At 41.2% G+C, this 17,244-nt stretch overlaps 1 protein-coding gene across 2 annotated transcripts in view; it reads left to right on the top strand.

Moving 5' to 3' along the window:
* Positions 1 to 17,244, top strand: part of LOC121651355 (IQ motif and SEC7 domain-containing protein 2-like) — a 209,845-nt gene that overhangs the window by 13,231 nt on the left and 179,370 nt on the right. For both annotated transcript variants that reach the window (XM_042003485.1, XM_042003486.1), the window contains exon 2: positions 1,199 to 3,230. In XM_042003485.1, the coding sequence (XP_041859419.1) occupies positions 2,512 to 3,230 (719 nt within the window). In that variant the 5' untranslated portion in view covers positions 1,199 to 2,511. The remainder of the gene's footprint in view (positions 1 to 1,198; positions 3,231 to 17,244) is intronic.

The raw sequence follows: 17,244 nt of genomic DNA on the forward strand, positions 1-17,244 counted from the left end.
TTGTTATTATTTTTATTTATTTATTTATTTATTTATTTATTTATTCATTCAAATGAAAACCTCTGGCATTATGTTTGTTATTTTTCTTCGTCTCTGTTTCGCTGTTGTCTGTCTCTGCAGTCTAATGACCTTTTTGTGGGCAGTTTTGGGTGTTTACATTTGAAGTAGGGCTAATTAGCACCTCATTTCAAGAGATTTGTATTCACCAAGCTAAGAGAAAAGATATGAATAATTTTGTGGTCTATGAACATGTTTGTGAATTTGAGGGTTTTTGTAAAAAACTTACTAAGTACAACTTGACTACAAATTTATGAAGATTCGTAAGAAGATATTAGTGAATGAGGCCCAATTTTTAGATTTTAGTAATAGAAAGGAAAATCAAGATGAAGAACAGTTTGGAAAGTGCTGGTATTGATAAGTGGGATTCCTCTAAAAATTCAATGATTGACCACCATGTTGTTAAATGTTTCCTAAATACAGACACTCCTGCGTGTATTGATCTGTTAATATAGCTGCATGTAGTTCAGACCTGATGTAGGCCACTTAGACCAAGAAGCTTCTTCAGATATGATGCTGACACATTCAGACAGAAGTACATGTTTGAAAGGGGTTCAGCCGGCTGATACAGATGTTGATAAGCATTTAAAGCAACCAAGTGTTGGTTGTGTTTGGTGTTTCAGAGATATGGCACAGAGCTGCATGGTCAATAATTTAAAAATGCTGCTCTGTAGGTTTTTAATTTTGTACATCCGTATTAGACTGGAATCTGAGAGGTTTACAAGAATGAAGGTGGAAAGTAGGAAAGTGAAAGAGAGGTGGATGAAGACAGACGGGGTAGCGATGAAGTGTAGGAGGGGAGGCTGATGGTGTGTGATGGTTTTCTTGTTTCTGATGGCTGAGATGGAGCATGTCATTGGTATGTATGGGCTGAGGGACCTCACACTCCCTGCAACCACAGAGTGAGAGAGACGAGAGGGGTGTGGATAGAAGAGAGAACAGCAGATGGAAGAAGAGAAACGAGAGATCAGTGAGACAGAACAGGGTGAAGCTGAAAGGGAGAACAGAGAAAGACAGATGAAAGAAGGTAAAGAAACAAGGGTTTGCTCCAGAAACAAAAGTGAAAGTACCATGAGTGATATTTCCTGTTGACTCTGCTTATCTGTCTTTTCTTTCTTCTCTTTTCATGTAACCATGGAAGAAGAATCTGGTTCCATCCAAAGGGATAATCATAGCGGGGAATCCCACATACTTCTTTATTACCATGAAGAAGACCGACATCTGACATGATATTTAACCTCTGGATATTTCCTCCACAATCAGATCCACGTCAGGATGATCAGTTGAGTCTTGCTCATGGACACACGGACCAGGACAAGATGACGTTTTCCTCTCCCATGTTCAGCAGAAGATGACTTTTGATCGACGTAGCATTTTTTTTGTTTTGTTTTTTTGATGATGGAAACAGTCTGAACTCTCTTATCTCTACTTCTCGTCTTTACTTTGGCATTTTCCAGACTGTTTAAGTTGGACAATTATGGCAGGGATTCTGACTGATTATATTGTGAGGCTCTGCAGGGAAGCAGGTGAATAACCAGCCGGTGGTGCATACTGCATTTCTGCTGCGGCACAAAATATTCCTTGTATAAGGAAATCTGGACACTGGACACAGCAATGAGACAATACGATATCTCTGACCAAGAGGGACAGATGCATCCTCTGCCAGCTCCTGTTTCCAGACCTGCCTCTTGGAAAGTGATGTTGTGAATGGAGTGCGTAAAGACGATGCAGCTAATTCACTGACAAACACACTGTTCTGATTGCTGCTTTGAATCCCACAATCTGTTTCTATAAATTATTTTTTCTGCTTTAAACTATTATGGGTCTGAACTCGTACGGGAGCACCTGACCGGCCCAGGGGATGGTCATCAGCTCAGTAAGACTTCCTAATTGGAGCACTCAAGGACGTGATCCATCTTAATTTTCAAATCAGAACTTGAGAAAGAAAAAGTCCTCTCCCCCCCACTTACCTCTGGTGGGGGGGAGGGTGAAGGACATTTTTGATTTTAAAGTGTAGGACTAAGGGTCTTGCGGTGTAGTTTATAGATAATAGACTTTAGGTTGTAGACTAGACAGTGGCGTCTGTATTAAGATAGCTCTACTCTGTGTTTGTACATGTTTTTCTCTCTTTGTTAAGCTAGTTTCAGCCTTTAGCCTTTCGGCTCATTTACCTGTATCACCACTCCACATCCCCCAGTGTTCTAGCACATTGAGCTATTATTTGGCTCTGCACCAGCTTTTGCAGCTGTGATTCAAGCAGAAGATTAGCATTTAGCTTCTGTGTGCTAGCTGGCAGTGCACCTCCTGAATCTACGTAGTTGTGACAACCAGCATAGTTTAAGCTCTTTTTGGCATTTAGCATAAGTTTTTTTTTGACGTCTGTTCATTTTTCAGGTTGATATTTAGTCAGAGGTTGCCTAGCCATTAGCCTGTGTACTCTCAGATTAGCTTATCATGGATGCTAATCAAGGCTCAGGCCAAGGCAATGCTGAAAGCCCCAACAGGGCTGTGGAGTACCTTCTTGAACTCAACAACATCATTGAGAGCCAGCAGAAGCTTCTGGAAACCCAGCGACGTAGAATCGAGGAGCTGGAGGTCCAACTGGACCGGCTCAGCCAGGAAAACAAGGACCTGCGTTTGGATCGTCAACCTGTCGCTCCTCCTCCGCCTGCTCCTCCCCCCGAGCCTCCTCTCCCACCTCCTCCCCCGCCGCCTCCTCCAACTCAGACCGCATCGACATCCATTTCTACCAAGAATCCCCACCACCACCACAACAGCCAGCACCAAGCGCCTCCTCAGCCTCCCTCCTCCATCCCCCTGCACCACAGCCACCATGTCCATCATCATCAGCAGCACCACCACTCCTACAACAGCACCACCACAACCGCTATCCCAGTTCCTGCTCCAAATTCAGCCAACCCAACCTCCATCTCTGTCCCGACCCAAATCCCAACTCCAGTCTCCTCCTCGGCCCCGGCTCCACCTCCTCCTCCCCCTCCGATCCCACCAAGAGATCAGCCGCGGGCACACAGCCGCCTGACCCGAGTGCCCTCCACCAGCACTGGCACCAGCACCAACTTTGTGGAGAAGGAGAAGGAGAGGCTCGAGCGCCTACACAGAGCCAACGCTGCCAATAACCACCATGCGAACACCCTCCACCACCACCACAAATCGTAAGTTCTAGTGGGTTTTTATTCCAATTGAAGCCAAAGGTAGCGCGAGAGGACGGCAAACCAGACCTACTGACTCATAATATCTGAGCTGTTGACTTTTTAAAATATTTAATTGGGAAAAAAATGACACAGGATGCCATATTAAAGATTCACTTAAGAAACCCTTTAAACGCTCCTCCATCTCCTCTGGTGTGCATTGAAGGACTTCCACAAAGAACCAGTTGAGTCAATTTGGATTTCTAATGAAATATTTTAAAAAAAACTTGATTTTATTGAATGTCTTTGGAACATTGGTAATATGGCATCCTGCCACTACATTTTCTAACAAAATCAAACTTCACTGACAGCTTGTCATTATATTGTCTGGTTTTCTAAAACTCGAGTCAATCTTTGACTCTGATTTCTACTAACTGCAGCTTCTCTCACAGGTTCTGTGCAAGCATAAAGATGCTGTATGTACCTTCCTGCTAAATTAGACCCTGAAACATCTTTTTTGCTTCATCATTGCTGGCTTAAACAAAAACAACAAAAAGATCCAAGCAGCGTATGTTGTTTTGTTCTGCATAAATGACTGAAAGACGTAGGAGAGGTGACTTGCCAAAGTTAACCACTAGTGTTTATTTCCCGAGGAGGCAGGTGATGCTCCTGCGCCTTCTTCCTGACTGAGAGAGTGTGATTGTTTGGTGCACAGAACTGCTAAATATTCATCCTTTTATCAGCTAATAGGGCTACAGAGTGGAAGGTTGCATTGGGACTTTGTAAATTGCATCAGAGCAGGAGTATGTGAGACTCCAGAGACAGATGAACTAAATAACTACAGCAACACTGATTACTGATGGAGCAGAGAACTAGTGGTGTTATGTAACAGATACATTTGCTAAGAAGCAAACGTTCTTGATATTCAAAAGAAGCTTTCTGTTAAGAGCGAGCGACGTTGTGTACAGTTTGTATCACCATGGTAACCACTTTACAGGTCATTCAGTGGCCTCATGTTTTGTTTCATCCTTTTTTTTTTTTTTTTTTTCTTTGCTTTGAATACTTTTTTACTCAGAACTGTTTTTGCTGGCTTGACTTTGGTTTGTTGCCTGGCAACACTATCTTAGAAGCATCCTATCAGTTAGTGTTGAGATCTGTGGACGCTCGCTGCTATTTGGAGCAGACATCTTTGTGCACAGGGCTTAGAGGTGCCGTAGGGCTGCAGTTGTCCCATGTCTCCTCCAAGCAGTTCCCTTTTAACTGGTAACACTGAACCCATATTTTTAGGAGGCACTTGTTATGGCAGTCCCTGTTGCTATGCAACAGTAGAAAACCTATTTGAAGGAGAACACTCACCAACAGCTGAAATGGTTTTAACCTCGGTCCGTGCTCAGAGCACTCAGGGCTTTGCTAAGCTCACACCAATGTTTGGAAAATAGAGCATCACTGCAGACACATGCAGAAAAAGACGCTCCCGATAGAGCTGCAGAAATGAAGGCTGAGGAAACGCAGCGATGACTCATGGAGACAGATCAAATAGTACTATCACTTTGGAGCGCTGAAATGTGCAGCCAAAAAGTAAGGCAGATTGTGCAGGGTGGTACACAAAGTGTGACTCAGACTTCCAGATCGGGAATCATTTAAGGCATCTTGTGGCATCAAAGTCCTGACTCATGAAATGTTCAGGTACAGCTGAAATTGTGAGAAAAAGGTGACCTCCAGCTCACAAATGATGTAACAGGCCCAGAACAAAGATGAGGTCTGACAAGGCTGATTTGTTATGAAATCACACAACACAAACGGCAGCTCGCTGCCTCTTCAACCAACTGAGCACAAGCCAAAAAATCCCACACTGCACTGGGGCTGATTATGGCATGCAGGCATGACAGTATGGTGCAGAGCTGCCCACACTGCTTTCTGAGTAATTTCATACAGGGCATGATGCAGCAAAATGCTACACACCCTCACACACGTTTATTTAGATGTACATGAAGCTGAAGCAGGAAAAACACGAGTGCACATAGATGCAATAAAGGATCCAGATTGTAATGAAGTTGCTCAAACATTTGGAGGCCATCAGGCAGCTTCTCAAACTTCTGTCACATATTAATTTTCTCTACTTTAGTGCCAGTGGAGACACACTGTCAGTGTCGTCAAGCTGCAAGGCCTCAGCAGTGATAGACGAAAGACACGAAGAAAACCAAGACGTGCGGATGTCAAGCTGAATATCTTCTAGCTAGCTAGTTTGTAAGGAAGCACAGTCTTCCAAATGTAGAAATGTGTTCAACAGTTTGGAACAGTGGAACATTTTGCCATAAAGCTTTATATACAACAAAGTTAAAACAGAAAAAACCAATAAGAATATGATTACTGTCATTTTCTAAACTTTAGGTAAAGTTGCAGGGATCTCGTCAGAGTTTGTACGATTACAAAGGGCTCTAACTTAAGCTGACATTGTTTCCTCTGGTATTAATGTAATGTCTTTGACATGCTTTGATCAAAATTTTACAAAGACAGAGTACTACAGCTCCCTTTTCAGCCATGATTGTACAGCTATGTTCAGAGCAGCGAGTGAGCCACTCCACTCCACTCCTCTCATAGATGGGATACACCTCTGAGATCAATCACTTTGCACTACCATGTAAAACTTCAATTTAAACACAAATTACAAGCAATTATCCTTTAAGCACTTTATAACCACGTGAGAGCATGAATAGCCACTTCATGTAAAAATACTATAAATCACTGCAAATGATTTGTTTTTGCTTCAAACACCCCCACCCCACAGAAAACACAAGCTATGGAAAACACATCCATTAAGTTTTCAGTGGTCTGCCGCTCTGACATGGCTTTGGTCTGAAGAACAGCTCTGTATGTTTGAATCTGTTGTGAGAGATGAGCTTTCAACACTTGCTAACTGAGCGTTCAGCTAACCTACAGCATCATCAGTTTCTTCAGTCTTGTGCTGATGTTTTGTCTTAATAGGACTGTAAAGTCAGGTTCAACTAATTCCCTCAAATTTTGAAAATCTTCAACAGTGAATGGAAGCATTTCTGTAGCTATCATCTTTGAGATAAGGTCCACTCAAATATTAAACATACTTCTTCTGGTGACAAAGGTGGCCATTGCTGATTTGTGGATGGAACTTTTGTTGCTTGCTTTGCTCTCATTGTCATGGTAACCGTATGACATGCCAGCTTTGCCTGGCAGAGGTTGCACTGGACCTCATTTTCATTTATTATCTTAAAGGGGTTCTACTCAGAACCTTTTTTTTATTTAGCTCTGTATGTTTTTTTTATACGTGAACCCCATTGCCATCAAACCTCACAGCCTGACACACGCTGAACCAGAGCCTAGAAACAGTGAACTGTTATTCTGTTGTTTTTTCTTTCACTTTGCAACCTGCTTGGTGAAGTGACACCACCTTGTAATGGGAGGTCATAATTACTAAAACTAGACAGATGCATATCAAAGTAATAGTTGCACAAACAAGTTGATTTCTTACAAGTAAATGACACAGGGCCAAGCCTGAGATCTCACATTAGCACACACTAATCTGCTAGAGTCATGCATAACTGGCAGTTTTAATGTCAAATACCGACATTTCATTTGTCTGCAGCCAAACTGCCAATGATAAACAAATGAGATTCACGAGCACTGGGCTTCATTGTTACTCTGTTCTTTCTATCTTTATGTTTTTTTTAAGATTGTGGAGGCTAACTTTAACAAATGCTGCCCATATAGGTGATTTTTTTTTACCAGCATTTACAAGTTTGTTTGTGAACTGTTGTGCTTTCTGAAGCTTCATCATGATGTGAAGGTGTGAGTGGAAATAAAGATGTTGGAAAGTTGGAAATATCTACTCTGAGCTGGTACTGTGATGTAACTGTACCCTGCAGATCTGATTGTCTCAGTGAATCACATTATTTCATTCCAAGGAGGCACCAAACTAAGTGACAGGGATGTGTAATTTTCCCTTCACTTTGATTTTCTCCATAATAATTATTATAGCAGTAATAATGATAATAATCCCTTTAAGATACAACTGTGATTGTGAGGACGTCGGACCCATCTTTTTAAAAAAAAAAAACAATTGTTACATTCCATTGACTCAAGAGGAGAAGACTGATGGAAGACAGTTATGGTAATGACCAGGGAGAATGGTGTTATTTCTGCAGTGTGGGAGTGGAGGAATCAGAGGAGTCAGATCTGTAGGAAAAAAGGGAATTAAAAGAGAATGCATCATTTTGTCCGATATACTCATTTTTTTTTTTTTTTTTAAATGTATTCTTCTTTCTTCCTCCTGCAGCTAACCCAAGAAATTAGTCTGCATACATTACCAAGTTAAAGGTGTGTGGTTATGGGGCCGTTTGATCAAGTTCCTGGCATTAATAAAAAGTCTGTTAATTCCATTCTACTGTCATTGGGATTGAATCTTTGCTGATTTTAGCTTTTGTTCATCCACTAACAAACACTGCTTCTTAGTTAAGAGGCAGGAAGAGAATGCACGTTGCTCACGCACACTGGTTTTCCTGAAGTTGTTTTTGGTAAATGATTCTTTAAGAGTGTAATTGGAGCCATTGGTGAATCAACTAGTGTCACAATAGTATTGTTCCACATGGCAGAGTTCGTGGATCAGGTCTGTTCCAGCACAACTTTTAGGTGCTGGATTTGGATCTGAGGAGGGCTTCTTTAGTTGTTGTTGAGTAGTTTGAGGATTGGTAGAGGGGATTAGGTGTGGCCTGAAGCTATGTTTAGGTAGATGGTAAATATGTCAGAGAATTGTCGTAACCAAAGGTTCCAAGCAGGACAAAGATTGTAATTTGACTAATGTTAAATTTTTAATTTACCATTCGTGCAAAATAAGAAAGCAAGTCAAGTGAGGTGTATCACATCACAGCTACAGTTACCGTTCCACCTGAGGACACATGCTCTGCCATCACAGCTGCTCGTCAGGCATAGGCCAGATCAATGGAAAGTATGAAAAGCCTGAAAATCACCTATTTGGTTTTGTCAACAAATGTAGTGATATTTTTAAATGCATTTAGCAACTTTTTTTCAATTTTAGCAACCAGTGAAAAACCATTTAAAAACCTGATAAACCTTTTTTCTTCCTGTAAATACCTGAAAAGGGGCTTTATCTACAAGGCTACATCAGAAATTTAACTGGGATTAAAGGTACTGCATTAGGCTGGTTTAAGTTATATTTATCTGATAGATTTCAGTTTGTTAATGTAAATAATAAGACTTATCCATACATCAAAGTGTGTCATGGAGTTCCTCGGAATTCTGTAGGACCCAGTGGCAGTTCCTGAAAGGTTACCTGTTCAACTCGCAGTGAGATTTTCCTTTTCCTCCTGTAAACTAAATACCATGAGCTAGAGCCAGCATATGGAGTCTTCATAAATAAAATTAATTTGGCTCTTCAGTGAATGATAAATTTATTAAATTATCAACAGGAGAAACGTGATCAACTTCCTTCAAACAAGGAGAGATAAATGTTTTACCATAAATAAAGAAGGGAACTGCATATAATTCTAAAACACTATTTATTTATCGTGTTTAAAGTTTGCAATTTAAGACGTAAAGTGCAAGATCAGCTGTGTACATAAAGGAACTAATAAACAGTATATGAACACATTTAAAATTCCTCAAGACTAAACAAAAAAAATAGGCTTGCAATAAAAAATTTGCAGGTTATTTGTATGGATTGACTAATCAGTAGTTTAAATTACTTTCAGTGCAAATAAAAAGCAAGGGCACTCATTCAACAATGAACTATAAAGAACCAATAGGCTAACAGAAAAAAGACAGATAACAGATAAATAAGTTCAACCGTCACATTCAAGGGGAAACTTTTGACTGTAAAAGAAGCAGAATTATGGAAACCCAGAAGTGTTTGTCACATAAAGACTAAACAAACAGATGATGTCAAGGTCAAACCTGAAATGCAAAAAACACGAAATAGCCAGATTTACATCAAATGAGTTTTTGAAGCTTTTTTATATCATGTTAAACTTTTTTTGGAGACTAATGTAGAACGTGGAGAACATAATTTCTTTGAATACATATAAGTAAGGGATAATGCCCGACGAGGTGTCCATTATCATAAATTAATGGACGACATGGAGGCATGAACCGTTCCACGCGAAGCGGTTGCCTCCGCGAAGGGCATTATCCCCACACTCATTGTGACGCGTTGCCAAGGTAACCGGCTCTGACACAGAACCTGCAGCTCGGTCGGCCACAGTTATGTTACGTGACACAAACATTTTAGAGGGCAGGTGCAGCTCTTACAGCTTGTGTGTGTTCAGAGGATGATGCAACATTTTGTTTGAAACAGTCAAATCCACAGATAGTTTCCTACATCGTTCAATAAGCCTTTAGGCTGCTCTGATCTGCCGTGTCTCCAGCGGCGACTCTTAACCGTCTCTAACACAGAACCTGCAGCTCAGGCGACGGCTGCTGTTGTATTAGACCTGATCAGTGGAGGGAAGTGAGATGATTGCTTAACGTTATGTTACGTGACACAAAGAATCATTTCAGAGGGCGGGTGCAGCTCTTACAGCTTGTGTGTGTCCAGAGGATAATGCGACATTTTGTTTCAAACAAAGTCCACAGATAGTTTCCTAAATCGTTTCTATTGCAAGAAATATTATCCACCAATTACTCTGTATCATTAAATGTGTATCAAGCCAGTAGGTCCATCCTAAATCATTTTATAATATTATCTAAGGTAGTCTAGGTAATCAAGACAGAAAGACAGGTGATGACTTATTTAAAATTAAATGCAACGTTGCTGTTGATCGTGTTATTTCATAAAGATACTGGCATGTCCATAGTGGCGTTTGAAGGACGGAGATTTAACGTTTGTGGACCCTGACCACTGCTGGTTGGGACATTGCGGGACGACAAAATGTTGCTCCATACTCGTCTGTCCTGGACTGACGGAGCCCAATAGGCCTGCACCTGCTTTCACAGCAATGCGCAGCGCAGACATGATCTGGAGCGTCTGCAGCCCATCGTCTGAATTTCTGTTGCCACGGTTACCAACTACTGTTTAGTCAGCGCAATAATTTACAACAAGTCTATTTGACCGGAACTTCTTTTATAGGTGTCCATTATCACTTTTTAATGGACACCCTCCAGCCAATCAGAATCGAGTATTCACCCAGACCCTGGTATAAAATCTATTAAATGACTCTGAACAAACATGAACACTAATAAATTTGTATAAAATATATACAAATATATTATATATATAATATAATATATAAAAATATATTGTATAAAAGTTTGATAGTTGATGTAATCATGACTAATCGACTAATCAGCCCTAATTGTGTCACAGACTTCTTTAGAGTCTCTGCTTCTCCTTGTCTCCCAAGGCTCTCTTTGGTCTTGACGCTCCTGTAGCTTCTTGCTGCTGCTGTTGAGATGAATCTCTGAGGGCAGACCAACAATTTCTGTTCTGTGCATCTAAATATCAAAGCGTATCGTATCAGAAATCATAAGAAAAGGTTGCTGTATTTCTTTGTAATAAAGTTATCTTTCAACAATACTATTACAGCCCTACAACTTTTTTTAATCATTGTGACAAAGTTTTCTTTATTGAGAAGACTTGTGCTCTGATCTTACCTTATAATCTGCACACTGCTTGTGAAATTCTGGAGGGCATGTTTGATCATGCCCTCCATTTGTTCATCAATGTCCTCCTTCTGGTGCAATATGTCAACGTGATGCATGATTTTTGTGGAACAGCCCCAGAAATAACTGGAAACCCTCATCCTGCAGCATCCTCAGGAAGTCAGATGCCTCCCTCAGCTTGTTGATGTCCAAAGAACTAGATGCCCTGATGGTCTTAAAACACTGTATGAGCTCATCTCGGTTTTCGTACAGTGTTGACAGTTCTGCTGTTGAAGTTTCATCTTGTGGCTGAAGCTCTTGGTAACCTTCTTGCAACACTCTGGTCAAAAGAATGCTACCACCCAGATGAGAAAAAACCATCACTGGGATGTAAGAAGTGACTGCATAATCACATTTAGCTTATGTGCATAATGAGCATTTTTAAATGCTCACGCACCTTCTGCTGCACACTAGCCTGCTCTTCTCTAATCGCTCTGGCTCCATCATAGATGGATAGATACTTTTATTGATCGCAAAGCTGGGAAGTTAGGGGTTGCAGCAGCACGCATTGGTGCAAAGACTCGGATAACAAAAATAAAGCAGCAAAACAAACATACAAATTAAATACCAGAAATAAACAAAATATACAATTCTCTGTACAACATATACAAATCGACAGAACAAGAGAGAATAAGTAACAAGGATAAGCTATAGAAATATATACATTTAAATAAGAATGTAAAAACCAAAATAGAATTTAAAAAGTAGAATAAAATGGCAAATGAATAAAAGCAGCAGGTAGAGCCTGGTGTCTAAGCAGCTCATCCCCGTCTGCCAGAGCTGAGTGATGGTATGAGGCATGAAAGATTTCCTGTATCTGTCTGTACGACAGTGAAGCTTCTCAGTCTGGTAGAGCAGCAGCTCCGCTGTCTGACCAGTGTGTGGTGGAGAGGATGGTTGGGCTCCATGATGGGAACCAGTTTGTTCAGCGACCACCTCTCCACCACAGTTTCAGAACTGGCCAGCTTGTAGCCAATGACAGAGCCAGCCTTCTTTATAAGTTTGCTCTGTCTGCCAGTGTTGCTGCTCTGATGCTGCTTCCCAGCGCACAGCAGCAAAGAAAAGCACACTGGAGACGACAGGCTGATGAAAGATCTCCAACATTTTGCTGCAGACATTGAAGGATCTGAGCCGTCTCAAGGAGTAGAGCCTGCTCATCTCCTTCTGGTACACAGCATCTGTGTTGGATTTCCAGTCCAGTTGGTGGTCGATGGTCCCTCCCTGGTACTTATAGGTCTGGAGTTAGAGGAGTCCTGTTCTCTGGAAGTCTATCAAAGGATTCAAAGCATTTATTGTCACATGCACAGTAAGGAAACAGGTTTCCCTGTACAGTGAAATTCTTGCTTTGCCGTCCACACCGAATGCCGTAAATATTCAAAGTAAGTAGAAAAGACTAATTTAAGAAGAGCATGCAGAAGAGTAAACATAAATATAAACTATAGGTAAAATATAAGTAAAGTAAAGTAATCTGTGTACATAATGTGCAGCGTGCTACATAAACTGTGCAACATTCAGCATTGAATGATTAATTGTGCAAACAGTTTGTGATATTCAGATCCACGTGATTCCTGCTAGTCCACTCTACAAACAGTTGGGGTGTGTGGAAGTCAGGGTGTGAAGTGGAGATACCAGGCAGCTGAGAGCTGAACGTGCTGAAAAACCTGTTGAAAAAAACTCATATGCTTGCACTGAGTTTCTCCTTGTCATCACCGGAAAACAGTCCGTTCATTCTGTCCAACAATACGCTGGAAATTGGATTAGATGTTGCAGCCGCAACAGGAAAATCTCAAAATAGCATACTTGCATCATTTGCTGCACATCGACGTACCTCACCACAAGCACCAGCTGCGTCTGTGTTGAAACCGGTGGTTTCATCAGCTTGGATGGCTACAAACTTTGCAGACTTGACCTCTGTGACGCGACTCCTGATGACAAGCTAACATTCGTTCTGCATGGTTTTTGACTGTCCCTTGAAAACAGCAGTTTCAGGTGCTCCTCAAATACCTCATTCAACAACACCACCAAGTTGACTAATCCACAAGAAATGAGCCCTCACTTTCGTCCCAACACTCAAACAACTCAAACCCTCCTCAAAACTTCACACACTCAATGAGTCGAGCCAGGAAGCGTCGGTTTCTGCTCACCTCATCATTGTAAACGCGAACTGCTACCATAGCTCTCATCCAATTCAGTAGCCATGTTCACACGGCCAAAAGTTGAAAACTTTAAACAACTGTCCATATGAATCTTGGACAACTTTTGTTTCTTTAACTTTTCAGTCAGATGGTGCATGTTAATAACTTCTGTAATTGTCCACAAGATGGCAGCCGTCGTACCACCTTCAGGGTGGAACAGAAAACAAAATACACAGGTAGAAGAACAATGCGCTGGCTACCTCACAGCCCATTGGCCAGTTTTTCGGTTCAAACCACTGCTGCAAAAAATTATGATGATTTATGAGATTTCCCAACTTTTATGGAACCTTTCTTGATGTTCAGATTTGGTCTTGGTGGAGGGAATTGCTCTGACAATTAGCTACCTTTGAACTTGGATGCAGCAAGTCCACACAACTGCCAGGCTGGATGATACGTATGATAAAAGCATGCAAGTGCAAGCCCTCACTGTAGTGCCTACTATTTGAAAAAAAACAAAAACTTTTACATGAAAGATAATGAGAGCAGTTGAGGCGATTTCAGATAGGTCAAAAATCATCCCGAAAAGGGGAGGGGGGGAGGGGGGATACTCAAGTAGCTGTCATGATCATGGGCTGTTTTTGGGTTTGGGTTCTGTTTAAAACCTCTTGATCGTGGTTTGTGTCATGTTTTAGTTTTGTCATGATTTTGGTTTATAGTTCTGGTTTTTGTCATGTTTAGTTCCTGTAAAGATCATGGTTTAGGTTTTTGGTGTTCTGTTTAGTTTCCTGTTGGTAGCTTTCCTTCATGTGCTCTGTGTTCTGTTCCTGCCTCATTAGTTCACCTGGTCTGATCACCCATTGACTTCACCTGCTCCTGATTATTCCCACTCTGTATAAAAACCCCATGGTTTTCAGTTGTGGTTGTCAGATCCTTTTGGTTAACTCCCTGTCATGTGTGGTTCCCTGTCCTGTGTTTTGAAAATAAGCCCTTTTATCTGCACCGATTCTGCCTCCTGCCTGATTCTACCTGCATTTGGGTCCTCACCTCTGCCACCATTCGTGACAGTAGCATGACCTCAGTGACATACCGCCAGACCAAAGTGTTCAGAAAGCTTACAAGGGGGTATATTTATTTTTTTCTCCTTTTCCTTCGGTGGCATGTCGCCCTATCACCCTTACAAACAAGACAAACGGTCTATGCTTGGACCTGGGCTCTTCAAGTTGTACATTTCCATTGAGTAACATTATTAGCCAGCAGGGTATAAATTTTAATTGCTATACAGATGATACTCAGATATACTTCTCCATGAAGCCTGATGCAACCGATAAGTTTGTTAGATTAGAAAGAATTCTCAAATACATAAAGACCTTGGATATCTTTAAAAACCAATTCTGTTGATATTTAATCACTTTACTAAACTAGCTGTTATGTTTTTATTCTCTTAGAATGATCCATTTTTTTCAACTTGCTATGGGTCCACATACATGGCAGCTGCCTTTTTTCACTGTGGTGTCTCTAAATGGACAAACGTAAAGCTTTGAAACTGCAGAACTGGCTTTATGTGATAGGTGCTAGAGCACTGTTTGGGATAAGTAACACCTTAAAAGGACCATTAGAGAAGACAGTACACATGTATACTATGTTGAAGTAGTTACCTGTGGTTCAGCCATTGTTGCATCTGAGGCCATTCCATCCACTAACATGATGAAAACACAACTGGAAGAGTTTTAGCTACTGATGACCATCCATTCACATCTGTGCTTGGCCATCTTTACCTGTAGATTCTTCTTAAACAGTGTACCTTTAAGCCTTTAAGATCACAGGTAGAGTTTTACTGTGTAAAATTAATTTTGAACATAAATTCCACCCAATAACTTTTGAAACTCTGACCATATGAAAGCAGGCAGTGCCTTGCCTGAGAGCTCACATTACCGCGCACTAAGCGGTGATAAAAATACTCCACTGGCAGTTTCATTCTTAAATACTTGCATATCTTTCGTTTCTGTAATTATAATTCATTTGCTCGCATTAAAAGCAATAAGAAACTTTAAAAGTTATAAGTTTTATGCATTTCTACCTTACTGGAGCTTCTTGTCATCCGTCTTTTTCAATTTACAGAAAATCCGAATTTGGCACAATGTTGGTTTGATTTTAATTTCAGATACCGGCCATCCCCCTCCTACCTGCTCCCTGACCCTCTTTCTGTAAACAGCCGCTGACATCTCATCCTCTGTGTGCTGATGATGATAACAGAGGTGTAAATGAGCTCAGTCAGCAGTGCTGCAGCTCCAGGTGTGTGTTTTCACCCCATTGCTCGTCAGATCATCGTCCTGGGAGCAGAGTCTTGCCAAGTGGTCGATGCTCAGCTGGAGTCTGCAGAGTGTTTGATTCGTAAACAAACCCATGACGTTTGTGTCACAGCAACAAACAAACAAACAAAACCTTTTGTGTCCACAGATTCTGATGGTGAATTCTTGCCTCTCCTGTGATGCTGGTGTGTGTGTGTGTGTGAGCTGAAAGTCTAAACTCATTTATTAATCACAGGTGAATTGAAAGCACCTCATCAGCACTGACTGTTTCCTAATAGTCCTGAGCTAAACATGTTTCCAGCACCACTCTGCAGCAGTGTAAGCAGGGCAGGCAGGAGGCCCAGTGAAGATGAACTCATGGGCTTTTTTTTAATGAGGTCACTTCACACAAGACACAAGGTGCTATATATGTACACTCTCAGCAAACTCTCAGATGTGCTGCAGCCTCTGATTTTCACAGCTCCTGGTCAGCAGATGTAGTCGTGTAACTTAAATTTATCTTGTTGTAAATGTTGCTAAAGTTGCTGCAGCTACCTGCATCGATGTGTTATTGACGAGCCTCACTGTTCCTGGAAGCTGTGAATCCATCTACCTCCGAACGCAGAAGCCTGACTGTGATAACGGTGATAATCTCAACCTCCACTTTAGATGTATTTAACGCCTTCAAGATGCTGCCAGATGAAATGTCTCCAGATCAATATGTTGGGACCTATCAAGGCCATAGATCAGCAGTTTATTGATTGCTCATCAATTGCTCTTAATCCATGGCTGCGTCAGCAACATGACTCACAACATGACGCATGTAAGAAACTTTCATTAAGTGCTGTAGTGTTCAGGCCTCCATCTTGGATTTACACAATTGAAATTTGTAATTTAAAAAGGAGGAACATTTTTATGAACTGGTCTCAGCAGCAGCTTCAGTTGCAGAATAAACCCAAGAGAAGACATTTGCAAAAACATTAAAGGGCTCACTGATTTTTGGAAATTTTCATTGGATTTAAAATGGATTTGGGGGATTTTCTATCATTTCATCAAGACAACCTGTCTTCCCTTTGAAAGTCTAAGTATTGCACATCTGCAGTCTCGCTCTTTCGGTCACAACCCCACGGCTCATGACCAGAGACAGACAAGGCAGGTTTATTTATATAGCAGATTTCATGTACAAGCCATTCAAAGTGCATTACATGAAACACTAAAAACATTATAGCAGGGTGCAGAAGCATTAAAAAGTACATTAAAAACAACAAGTCCGTAGTGTAGGGTAGGAACATACCTCAACTCCTTCTTCACCATAACAGACCGATGCAGAGTCCACATCACTGCAGACGTCACATTGATCTCTTGCTCCATTCTTCTCACTATTGTAAACAAAATCCTGAAATACTTCTGCACTTGGAGTAGGACCTCATTCACCGTTCTCCTTTGTTTTTGTGTTGCATTCTTTGCTGTTATTACTCAAAGAAGCCGTTTCACTTCTATGAAGTTACACTATTACGCAGCCGAAGCTTCTGGCTATCAAGCTGGCACGCCACCAACCTGGTAAGAGTATGGGTCATTGTAGTAACGCAACAGAAATTGGTTTACCCCACCAAGCAGATCCATCGGCTGATTCAAAGGACTCTGGGTTGTTTGGACTTTCTGGTTCTCTTCAGTTTTAATTCACCGTCTGGCATTAAATTACTCTTTGAGACATTTCAGGTAATCTTTTTAGAGTTAGAAATTGTGATTGCATTACATCATTTCTTAAATCACCTGCCATCCAGTTTAAACACAGCCGGTCACATAAACTGTAAATCCCATGACAACACTTATCCCCTCTGGCTCACCGTACCCACCCTGTAACTCACTCAGTGCTGTTAGACAGCAGAGTTAGATGATATCATTCTTGTTAATTGATAGTGTAATCAT

The sequence above is a fragment of the Melanotaenia boesemani genome, chromosome 13 (assembly GCF_017639745.1).
Source record: "Melanotaenia boesemani isolate fMelBoe1 chromosome 13, fMelBoe1.pri, whole genome shotgun sequence".
NCBI lineage: Eukaryota > Metazoa > Chordata > Actinopteri > Atheriniformes > Melanotaeniidae > Melanotaenia > Melanotaenia boesemani.